Here is a 13,081-nt window from a genome sequence, read left to right as displayed (position 1 = left end):
TAAAACAAGACCAAAAAAAATAAATTACGTATATTGCCTGAATGGTCCTAACCTCAGAGATTCTAACCACACCTTAAATATAAACGCTCTAATTTCAAACATCCACAATGTTGTGGCCGATGTAAACGTAGGATAAAAAATGTCAATGAAGAAGAAGAATAGAGTTAGAATTTTTTTATGAAGCTGGCAACATCCAGTATATACAAGTGTTCAGATCACGTCATTAGGTTGGTGCATCACCGCACTCCATTTCAGTGATCTTCATCTTGGCAAATGAGATTTGGCAGTCGAATGTTGAGGCAGGTTTCATGGCCAGTGCCTTCATCCGGTCTGCCATCTCTGCCACTTGTCTCTGCATGGTGCAGAATAACTGGTCATTGTCCAGTAAGAAGGGGCGGGCATCATCAAACGCCTCCTTCAATTCATTCAGGTCCTTTTCTAGGACGTCCATCTTTTTCTTATCGTCCAAGCGATCCATCTCTTCCAGATATTTTGCAAAGTCGTCGTCATCGACTTGGATGCTGATCTCGCTTGTCTCGACTGGAGGAGGAGAGTTGGCGTCTGAAACACCTGCTTCCAGCTTCTCCATCATCTCCAGGTGCAGATCTATGTCTGCTTGTATGGCAATACTCCGTGTCTCAGCTGGTGGCATTACTTCTAGCTCTTCTGTAATGCCCTGGCCTAAGACACGGTACTTCTGGATTCCAACAGTCCTTGTTTCGACTGTAGGATAGGAGGGATCTGCCAGGTAGATCATCTCAGTCGCTTGTATCGAGACTGGATTTGTTACCCTCCTTCTTCCTCTACGGGTCATCCACGATGGCTGTAAACAAAAATAAACATGTCAGTAAATAAAAAAACAAAGTTTGACACAAGAACCATGTATGAGTGTAAATAAATGCCTCACTTTTATCCTAACATATATATTACAAGAAATCCATGATAAAATGATAATCTCAATCAGGAAAATACCAATGCTTCAAGCAACCACAAGGGATAACCCAACCAAAATGTGTCCAGACATGAAACACGGACACAGCAGGCTGTACTGGGCCCCTGAAGTCTCAACAGTCTTATATTGATTTGATCCTCAAAGAAGACATAAATCAATGTGATCATCAGGTAGTTTGTTTCCCATGGGTTGCCATCTTTCACTGACAGTAATCGGCATATTATTAATATTACTTATCCTATATACAGCATGGCTGCCAATATAGTGTATTTCTTAATCTGTGGGGGTGGGAGAATCTAATAGGTGGGGTACCTAGAGGGAGGAGTGGAAATAGGAGGTGGGGTAACTAAAGGGGGGATTGCATCTAGAAAGTGGGGTGACAAGAGGGATTGGGTGGATCTAGTAGGTGGGGTGAGAAGAGGGATTGGGTGGATCTAGTAGGTGGGGTATCTAGAGAGGTAAGGAGGATCTTGTAGGTGGGGTAGAGGGAGGGGTTGAACACCAAGGTGGGGAAACTACAGGGAGGGGTGGAACTTGTAGGTGGGGTAAAAAAGAGAGATATACTAGAGGAAAGAGTGGAACTATTAGGAGTGGTAACTAGAGGGAGGAGTGGAACTTGTAGGTGTGTTAAGTAGAATAAGTGGTGGATCTAATAGATGGGTAATCAGAAGGAGGGGAGGTAATAACAGGTGTGTTAACTGGGAAGGAATCAAGTAGGTGGAGTAACTAAAGAAGAAGGGTGAATCTAGTAGTAGTGGAACTTAGAAGAAGAAAGTATCTAATAGGTGGGGTACCTAGAGGGAGGTGGTAGAACTACTAGGTAGGGTATCTATAGGGATATGGTGGACCTAGAAGGTGGGCATAACAAGAGACAGAAGTATAGCAAGTATGTATGGTAACTCAAGGAATGGATGGATCTAGTAGGTGGGGTAACTAGAGGGATGTGATGGAATAGTAGGCGGGGTAACTAGAGATATGGGGTGGATCTAGTATTTGGGGTAACTCGAGGGATGCAGTGGATCTAGTAGTTAGGGTAACTAAAGGGATGTGGTGGATCTAGTAGGTGGAGTACCTAGAGAGGTGAGGAGGATCTAGTAGGTGGGGTGGAGGGAGGGGTTAAACTACAAGGTGGGGTAACTAGAGGGAGGGATGGAACTAGTAGGTGAGAAAACTAGAGACTGTTGAAACTAGTAAGTGGGGTACATAGAGGGAGGGGTTGAACTAGTAAGTTAGGTAAATAGAGTGAGAGAGGTGGATCTAGTCTAGTATATCACTTACCCTCTTTGGAAGTCCAGGTTTATACCACTTCCGGGTCCAGTCTGGGGTCTGGGTCCCCACTGACACCATGATGGGCTGGTGTCCGACTCCAGAAGATGGAATTTCATCCTGTGTGACAAAAAGGAGAATATGGTTAAAGTAAATCTGCAGTGAAAAAAGTGCGTATTATGGTGCGCTGGTGAGCTGGGTGCAGGGTGAGCCAACTTGGCGATCGAGCAGACCTGATCAGGCAAGGTATTTCCATCAGAGCTCAGCATTAAGCTGCTAATGCGCCTGCATCGAAGCAGGTTATCTCGGCACGTGGCGCTGAGCACCGTGCGCCGAGACTTTTGCGGCAGCGGGGAGAGTCGTCATTTGGCTCGCCTCGCGCCGAACTGCCTGGTGTCCAAATGAAGTGCATTCACCTGCATGAGGCACGTCACAGCGGCGGAGAGCAGGGAGGCCTCATTAGCATCCAGAGCCTTCCCCCCCCCCCCCCCCCCACAAGGTAAGTACTCCCAACAGAACTTATCTCCAACAGGTTTCCTTTAGGCTGGTTTCACACTAGAAATCAGCGTCAGCGATGTGGTACCCAATGCACCGCATCAAACGGTCAAAAAAAGGCCTTCAGTGATAGCGCGGTGTTTTCTGTCTGGCCCCCGGACAATCAGGAAGTGATGGAAGCATAACGTGGGCTTGCCATCATTTCCTGCTTTGGGTATGCAGAAGTGCGCAGAAGCATATTGTTAAAATACACTTCCGCGCATATGCGCCGTAACGTCTCGTTGGTGAATTTTTACAAATCCACTTGTTGCCATAGACTAACATGACATCCAGGCCAATGCAGATCGCCACAACTCGATGCAGCGCTGCAGCGTTAACGTAACTCTTGACCTGCGGCGGGGATGCGGTGAAAACGTCACTTCCGTCTTGTCACGCTGAACTGCGGAAGTATGAAAGTCTCCATAGACTTTCATTGCCTGGCGGTGGGTGTGGTGTATTACTACTTACCTTCAGCATGAAGGATGGTCGCCAGAATTTACGGTGATTCCTGGTTGGTCCTGCTGCTGGTCCTGGTGACACCGACGGCGCCGGCATCCCCGCAGACCGCTGCGGTATCCAATTCTGCAATACAAAGAGAATAAGACCATTGTTAAATAAACAGAATCTACACCTAAATACTGCTAAAGATCTGTTACTAAGAAATATGTTACTGATATTCTCAGAGGAGACACCTGCTAATAACATATACATGAAGCTGCTACACATCACATCTATGTGTCCATTGGAGTCACATTATGCTTAAACTGGCTAATTCCATGTAGAAGTTAGTGATGTGGTCAATATAAGCTCTGTCCACTGAGGATAGAATGTTTTACAGGTAAAATGAAAGAAATGGGAAGGGTGAGGCCAGAATAAGGGACCTGAGATCAATTTTACAGGTAATGCTGGTGAATGATCCTAAATATTCTACTTACCAGAAATCTGCCCATACCAAGTTAAAGCGGACCCAAACCAAACATTTTTTTAATTAAAAATATTTAGATGCACCACTCTGACACATACAAAGATAAATAAACACTCCTTCAAACCTATGATCATTTCAGTGCATGCTTTTCACCCTTCTCTTTTCATAGCTAGGGTTATACTGGGGGCAGCCATTAGCCATTCCTCCATTGCCAGACACCATCTACTCCACCAGTTTGCCGGAAAAATCCAGGCAATTTGAAAGGAAGGGAGGGGTTCCTCCAATAAATGTAAAATATTTTATATTTGCCATCATGCAGCTGAAAAAAGGCCGCTACTTATTATTATAATTTAGAAAATAGATTTTATTTCTGAAATCTTGTATTTTTAATTTGGGTCCACTTTAAGAACACACAATAGCTTTGCACTAGCTGGGATGCATGACATCACAATGGCTACAGCTCAGCTGACCAATGGCAGGGCTTAGTTGGCTGTGATGACATCACAATGGGATTCCTGCTTAGCATGGCTGCAGCTGAGTCTAAGGCCTCTTTTTTCATGCATTTTCATTTTTAATCAATAATTATATTTGATAAGTAAAATTAAATCATTTTCAATTTAGTTTCTACCTTAATTACCTTAATTGGGCAAAAACGCATCAAATAATGCACGTGTTCTGTATAAAATATGCAGAAACTTGTTGAACATTTCAGAGATGTATCAAAAAATGCATTAACAACGCATACCAATGCAATTTTTGTGTGTCCCATAGTAGTGCTGAGCCAAGAAGGCCTCTTTTTTCATGCGTTTGCATTCTTAATCAATAATAATATTTGATAAGTGAAGTTAAATCATTTTCAATTTAGTTTCTACCTTATTTGAGCAAAAACGCACCAAAAACGCATGAAATAACGCACTTGTTCTGTATACAGTATGCAGAAAGAATGAACTTGTTGAACATTTTAAAAATTATTTTTAAAAAATGCATTACAACGCATACCAATGCAATTTTTGTGCGTCCCATAGTAGTGCTGAGCCAAAAATTTGCTTAATTTCGCATTTCCATAATTACAGATGTGAATTTTGCCACTACAATGCAAATTTGTAATTTCGTAATTGCTATACAAACAGTAATTTAGAATTCCGTAAGCGTAGATACCGTCATGTAATTTTGTATTTTGCCGATCGTAATTAACAAAAATTGTTCGTAATTACAAAATTTCACGTAAACTTTTGTGTAATTTCGCAAAAGGATACATCTTTTATTACGGCCGTAATCGTATTTTCGCAAATTACATGAAATGTTGCGTGATCTGAATTTCATCGTTATGCTTATCGCTACCCCATAGAGTATCATTATGTGCCTTTTTGATATTGACTTGTAGGTAGAAAAAAACAAAGTCTTGTAAAAGTAATACCTTTTAATGGCTAACTGATAAATTAAATTATCTACCAACAGAGCCCACACTACAACTTATCAGGTATATACTAACTCACAACTATTTTTCATTTGGGAATGATGTATATCTACAGATAATGGGCAGTGCTATGGGAAGTAGAATGTCACCCCAGTATGCTAAATTTATTTATGGCCAGATTGGAGGAAAACTTCCTTTCAACGTGTGAAATTAAACCATGGGCTTACTTCAGATTTATAGACGATATCCTATTAATTTGGACAGCATCACAGGAAGAATTAATCAAATTCCACAAAAACTTCTCAGAATACCACAAGAACATCAAGTTAACTCTCAACTTTTCATCCTCCCATGTCAGTTTGCTGGATACTACAATTTATATACAAGATAGATTTTTAGAAACATACATATACCGTAAACCAACTGACCGGCATATTTACCTCAAGTGGAATAGTTTCCACCCGGAACACACCAAAAAATCTATTGTTTACAGCCAGGCTCTGAGGTATAAACGAATATGTTCTATTTCAGAGGACAGAGACAGACAACTTATGTCGCTACATAATATATTCATAGATCAGGGATATCATCCACGAATCGTTAGCACAGAGCAACTTTAAAATCTAGAGAGGAATTATTGAAGTACACTCCAAAGACTGAAAACAACAGAGTCCCAATAGTGATCACCTACAACCCAAGATTAAAGACACTGAGGAAGATATCGAAAGCCCTACAACCGATACTTCATAAAGACAAACTCCTGAAAGAAGTTTTTCCTGATTTACCACTGCTTGCTTTCAGACAACCTCCCAATTTGAGACAAATGATTATCAGAAGTGCATTATCTACACCAGATACTCCAGGCACATTACCCTGCAATAACACAATGTGTGAGACCTGCCCTTATATCTTGTGCACAAGCCAAATACAAATACCAAACTCACAGAAATATCATCAAATATCAGACCAATTTTCCTGTGAATCATCCAATGTTGTATACATGATACGCTGCATGAAATGCCCCTCAAGAGGAATCTATATAGGAGAAACAGGACAAAAACTGCACACAAGAATGAACCATCACCGCTTTAAAATAATGAGGGTAAAATGGACACACCAGTGGGCCAACACTTCTGTGAACCAGGACACAGCATGCAAGATCTAAAAGTACTTATTCTTAAGGGTAACTTCAAAAATGAACAAGCAAGAAAGATTTCTGAGTACAAATTTATGAAAATGTTCAAGACATTAACAGAAGGTTTAAATTGTGGAATGGGATTCATGACTCCTTATGTAACATGATTGACTTGGCTTCACTATCTTCAGAAACCTGCTAGATTTCATGTTTGCCTGCATAAGCTCACTGGCTCCAGCCTGCTGATCACATGACATCTAACTGCTAAACAGCAACCAGTACAACTGCCACCTTCATGCAGCTTCCCTGCATCAGTGTTTTACTACAGCTAACATCTAGAAATATGCCTGAAGAAGGGGACTAGATCCCAGAAAGCTTTAGCATTATTTAACTTTATCAGTTAGCCATTAAAAGGTATTACTTTTACAAGACTTTGTTTTTTTCTACCTACATTGTTGGCTAACACGGTACAGAAACATTTTTACTACTATGATATTGACTTGAAAACGCTACGGATATCATGCCCAGTGACCCCGGTAAATATAATGTATATACTGTCTAGGGAACCTTTGTTTTAAAACTGCGAGCATTGCAGCAATTCACATTTTCTCATTGAAATCAACCACAGAACAAGATGTAGGCCTTGCAAGCCAACATAATAATCGGAGAACAATATGTTGGCCTTTCAAACCAACATAATGAAGAAATTAAATGAGTGGTTGTAAACAATTAGGTATCAATATATTATACTTACCAGAAATCTGTCCATAACAACAAGTTGTTAAGAACACACAATAGCTTTGCACCAATACAGCAGTAACTGCAGCACCTGTGCAACGCTCGCCTCCTACAAAACCCACAAGCTCAACTGGCCAGTGTCAGGGCTTATATAGCTGGGATGGATGACATCACAAGGGGGGCGTGGCTCAGCTGACCAATGGCAGGGCTTGTTTGGCTGTGATGACATCACAATAGGTTACCTGTTTACCATGGCAAAAGCTGAGTCATAGGGCCTGTTTCCACTACATGCAGATTGGATGCAGAAAAACTGACTCCAATGAATCTGCATCAGAAAAATCGCGTTTAGTGGAAACAGGCCCATAGGCTTTCATTAGAGTCAGTTTTTCTGCATCCATTCTGCATCAAATCTGCATGTAGTGGAAACAGGCCCTAAGATCTCTTTTACACAATACTCTGAACCACTGATGTGTTTTACATTTCCATAGCAGTGCATTGTGAAAAAGCTTTCAGCTAAAACGCCTATAATGTGAACTGAGCCGCTGGTAAACATGGACATTACCTTACACATCAGTTGACTGTTCATTTATAACTGACACCAAATTATTTAGTGTAGAAGGACCTTTAAAAAGGCTTGGTTGACACATAAAAAGGTGTCCAGTCCTGTCCTGTCAGTTTTTGACAGTTGGCATCAGTTTTGCTTTTCTGTGGCTGTGGTCACTCATAAATCTGTACATTTGCAAACCTGGCCTGTCAGTTGTGTATGCGTTTCTATGGGCGTTTCTATGGGTGCGTGTTTTGTGTTTCCGTAACTATGGACGCAAATTTTGCTGCTACAATGCGAATTCGTAATTTTGTAATTGCTATACAAACGGTAATTTAGAATTCTGTGAGCGTAATTACCGTCTTGTAATTTCGTATTTTGCTGATCGTAATTACAAATTTTTTCATTATTACAACATTTTCACGAAAACTTTCGCGTAATTTTGCGAAATTATTAATTTTTTAGCACAGCCGTAATCCTAATTTCGCAAATTACGTGAAATTTTGCGTGATCGGAATTATATCATTACGCTTATCACCACGCCATAGACTATCATTATGCGCCTTTTTGATGTTGACTTGAAAACGCTAGGGATATCATGCCCAGTGACCCCGGTAATAAAATGTATATACTGTCTAGGGAACCTTTGTTTTAAAACTGCGAGCATTGCAGCAATTCACATTTTCTCATTGGAATCAACCAAAGAACAAGATGTAGGCCTTGCAAGCCAACATAATAATCGGAGAACAATATGTCGGCCTTTCAAGCTAACATAATGAAGAAATTAAATGGGTGGTTGTAAACAATTAGGTATCAATATATTATACTTACCAGAAATCTGTCCATAACAACAAGTTGTTAAGAACACACAATAGCTTTGCACCAATACAGCAGTAACTGCAGCACCTGTGCAACGCTCGCCTCCTACAAAACCCACAAGCTCAACTGGCCAGTGTCAGGGCTTATATAGCTGGGATGGATGACATCAGAATGGGGGCGTGGCTCAGCTGACCAATGGCAGGGCTTGTTTGGCTGTGATGACATCACAATAGGTTACCTGTTTACCATGGCAACAGCTGAGTGTAAGGCCTCTTTTACACAATACTCTGAACCACTGATGCATTTTAAATTTCCATAGCAGTGAATTGTGAAAAAGCTTTCAGCTAAAACGCCTATAATGTGAACTGAGCCGCTGGTAAACATGGACATTACCTTGCACATCAGTTGACTGTTCATTTATAACTGACACCAAATTATTTAGTGTAGAAGGACCTTTAAAAAGGCTTGGTTGACACGTAAAAAGGTGTCCAGTCCTGTCCTGTCAGTTTTTGACAGTTGGCATCAGTTTTGTATTCCTGTGGCTGTGTTCACTCATAAATCTGTACATTTGCAAACCTGTCCTGTCAGTTGTGTATGCGTTTCTATGGGTGAGGTCACACATAAAAGGTGTAGATTTCCAGTCCAAGCTGGTAAAACTGATAGAAACCTGAGCAAAACTGACGGGAAAAGACAGGACACATTTATGTGTGAACCAATCCTTAGGCTAAGGTCACACTTGTCCATGCAGGAAACCATCAGTTTTCTGCTATGGGCCTTTCAGTTTTTCATGTGTTTTCATTTTTGATCAATATTTATGTTTCATAAGTAAAAATAAATAATTTTCAATTTAGTTTCTACCTTATTTGGGCAAAAATGCTTCAAAAACGTACGTGCTCTGCATAAAATTCCCATAGCAGTGCATTGGGAAAAAGCTTTCAGTTATAACGCTTAGAATATGAATAGAGCCTTAGGCTGCCTTGTTTTTCATGCGTTGTCGTTTTTAATCAATATTCATGTTTGATTATTAAAAATAAATTATTTTCAATTTAGTTTCTACCTTATTTGGGCAAATAATGCACGGAAAACGCATGTGGTCTCCATACAGTCTGCAGAAAGAATGAACTTGTTGAACTTTTAAAAATGTATCTAAAATTGCATTAAAAACACATACCAATGCAATTTTTGTGCGTCCCATAGTAGTGCTGAGCCAAAATTTTGCGTAATGTCGTGTTTCCCATTGAAATTAATTAAATTGGATGGGCTGTTTGTGGCTCTGCCCCCTTTCTGAATTTGAACCCCAGTCACCCAGTGACCAACTGTACCAGGTTTGAGGCATCTGCTACTAATAGTATAAGAATGGTAGCAATTTAAACATTCCCCTTGAAAATCAACAGGTGAATTTTGATTGGCTGTAGTAGGCTCCACCCATTTATCTGAATATTAATCTCATTCACCCAATGACCAACTGGGTAAAGGTTAAGAACCCTGCCATTAACAGTGTAAGAATGGCTGCAGTTTACATTTTCTCATTTAAAATGAATGGCTGAAATTTGAATGGCTGTTTTATGCTCCACCCACTTTTTCTGTATTTGTAACCTTGGTCACCAAGTGACCAACTGTGCCAAGTGTGGGGACTCTGGCGTGATTACTGTGAGAATGGCAGCCTTTTACATTTTTTCCATTGACATGAATGGGTGAAATCTGATTTGCTGGTAGTAAGGGATCTGTACACCAAGTTTCGTTCAAAACGGTCAAGGCGTTATCGAGTGATCGCGGCACATACATACATACATCCGATTTTATATATATAGAGGTTATTCCCTATTAGCACGGTGGCGTAGTGGTTAGCTCTCTCGCCTTGCAGCGCTGGGTCCCTGGTTTGAATCCCAGCCAGGGCACTATCTGCAAAGAGTTTGTATGTTCTCTCCGTGTCTGCGTGGGTTTCCTCCGGGCACTCCGGTTTCCTCCCACATTCCAAAAACATACAGATAGGTTAATTGGCTCCCCCTAAAAAATTGGCCCTAGACTACAGTACTTACACTACATAATATAGATATATGGCAATGGTAGGGATTAGATTGTGAGCTCCTTTGAGGGACAGTTAGTGACAAGACTATATATATATATATACTGTACAGCGCTGCGTAATATGTTGGCGCTATATAAATACTAAATAATAATAATTATTATTATTATGTATTTATATAGCACTGACATCTTCTGCAGCACTTTACAGATTACGTATTCATGTCACTGACTGTCCTCAGCGGAGCTCACAATCTAATCCTACCATAGTCATAGTTTAATATTCCTAATGTACATGTGGGAAATTCGCGACTCACGGATAGGACTCCTAGTCACTACTGCATATGGAGAGGGTGCAGCAGGTCAAGCTTAATGAAGAAGTGAAAAATAAAAGAAAGGAAGTATATAGATGGCAGATAAACAGGGCCGGCTTAAGCAACAATGGGGCCCCAGGGCAAAATAAACCTGGGGGGCCCCCAACAGATACCCCAGGACAAAAATTGGCATTAAGGGACCTGGTATAGTCAGGATGCGAAGCCCCAATCGGTCAGAGCTCCAGATTCTGGCTATCCCAGCCTCCATGGGGGGGCAAGGGGTTAAAAAGTTTCAGGAGGGGGGACCCCACATAATTTAAAAAAAAAAATCCCACACTCTAAACATACAAAAAAAAATTGCGGCTGTATAGCGATCCCTGGCCAAAGTGCTGCAGCTGCATATGGACCCCCTGGAAACCCCGTCTTTTGATACATGTAAAATTACACTACCGTTAGGTTTGCTACTAAAAGTGACATTTACCGCATTGAAAAGTATAATTTTTCCTTCGAAACTTTAAAATAGATTTTCTCAAAAACTATAAGGTCTTTTTGAAAAATTGTTTTTTCCTCTTATCTCTTATTCCCAATGATCTCCTTAACATATCCTGCAAATTTAGGGTTTCTAGCATTTATGTGTATTTGCTATTAACAGTTAAAGTCGGCGGGTTTTTAAATGTGTATTTTATTCCTTTGAAACTTTAAAATCGATTTTCTCAAAAACTATAAGATCTTTTTGAAAAAAATGTTTTTCCTCTTGTAGCCACTGGGGGCCCCCTACAGGCTCTGGGGCCCTAGGGCAATTGCCTCCTTTGTCTTTATGGTAGCGCCAGCCCTGCAGATGAGAGCCCCCTCCTCTGCCATGTACCACTGCCACCCAGGACTGGCCACCAGCACCACCAGGAACACAAGAGCTTGAACCCACTGTCGCTTAGCATGCACTGTTACTTACAGTGGGATGCAAAAGTTTGGGCAACCTTGTTAATTTTCATGATTTTCCTCTATAAAACGTTGGTTGTTACGATAAAAAATGTCAGTTAAATATATCATATAGGCTCAGTTCAAGTTAAGGCTTAAAGTGGCAGACCAAGAAAAATCTCGGATAAACAGAAGCAGCAAATGGTGAGAACAGTCAGAGTCAACCCACAGACCAGCACCAAAGACCTACAATATCATTTTGCTGCAGATGGAGTCACTGTGCATTGTTCAATTATTCGGCACACTAAACACAAGGAGATGCTGTATGTGAGAGTGATGCAGAGGAAGCCTTTTCCCTGCCCACAGCACAAATAGAGCCGCTTGAGGTATGCTAAAGCACATTTGGAAAAGCCAGCTTCATTTTGAAATAAGGTACTGTGGACAGATGAAACTAAAATTCAGTTATTTGGGCATAAAAAGGGGCATTATGCATGGAGAAAAAACACAGCATTCCAAGAAAAACACAGGCTACCTACAGTGAAATATGGTGGTAGTTCCATCATGCTGTGGGGCTGTGCGGCCAGTGCAGGGACTGGGAATCTTGTCAGAGTTGAGGGACGCATGGATTCCACTCAGTATCAGCAGATTCGGGAGACAAATGTCCAGGAATCAGTGACAAAGCTGAAGCTGCACCGGGGGCCATATGCAATTCGAGGAGATAAGAAGCTGAAAACATGCGAGCTTCTTATCTCCTCACATCGCTCAGGATTTACCGGCAAATTCAATTGCCAGTTTCACCTGAGCGATGTCCTTGCGTAAAGGAGCATAACTCAGGCGAATACTAGGTATTCGCTGAGCGATGCTCCTGTGTGGCCAGCGATGTGGTGCGAGGCATTTGTGCCGTGGAGCTGTTCTTCAGCACCACACCACTGCAGCCTCGCTCCTCGGGAGATGCGCGCGCATCGTCGCAAGGCTGTTACCCGCCGCCCGTCGCCTCCTGCCACTCCTCGCTGCTGGGAAATTCTGAAAAAACATACCTCCATCGTTCCGGCTTGCCGCATGTCCCACGCCGCTCCTCCGCTCATCTCTGTCTCTGTGAGTATTGGAGCTGGCAAAGCATCTTTGAGTCTTCCGCCGGGGCTCCCCATTCATCCACTAGGTGGCCCAATGAGAATCATCCTGATTCTAATTGGTCCAATTAGAATCAGGATGATTCTCATTGGGCCACCTAGTGGATGAATGGGGAGCCCCGGCGGGAGACTCAAAGATGCTTTGCCGGCTCCAATACTCACAGAGTCACAGAGATGAGCGGAGGAGCGGAGGAGCGGCGTGGGACATGCAGCGAGCTGGAACGATGGAGGTATGTTTTTTGTTACATTTTAAATAGGTAAGGAGTCAAAACTGACTCCTTTACCTATTTAAATCACTGGCATCGGAGGTGTCCTTAGTAAAGGAGGCTCCCAGATGCCAAAAGCAGCCCGCAGACACCGGCGATAG

At 41.7% G+C, this 13,081-nt stretch overlaps 1 protein-coding gene across 1 annotated transcript; it reads right to left on the bottom strand.

Annotated features, from left to right (window-relative positions):
* Positions 1-223: 223 nt before the first annotated feature.
* On the bottom strand, positions 224-12,627 carry LOC137521329 (uncharacterized). The gene is made up of 4 exons (XM_068240448.1): positions 12,622-12,627; positions 3,221-3,334; positions 2,231-2,338; positions 224-823 (listed from the first exon to the last, which is right to left on the bottom strand). Exons 1-4 carry the CDS (start codon positions 12,625-12,627, stop codon positions 224-226), a joined length of 828 nt encoding a protein of 275 aa, XP_068096549.1.
* Positions 12,628-13,081: the final 454 nt, after the last annotated feature.

The sequence above is a fragment of the Hyperolius riggenbachi genome, chromosome 6 (assembly GCF_040937935.1).
Source record: "Hyperolius riggenbachi isolate aHypRig1 chromosome 6, aHypRig1.pri, whole genome shotgun sequence".
Taxonomy (NCBI): domain Eukaryota; kingdom Metazoa; phylum Chordata; class Amphibia; order Anura; family Hyperoliidae; genus Hyperolius; species Hyperolius riggenbachi.
The sequence above is the reverse complement of the archived record's forward strand: the minus strand, read 5'-3'. Positions and strand labels throughout refer to the sequence as shown.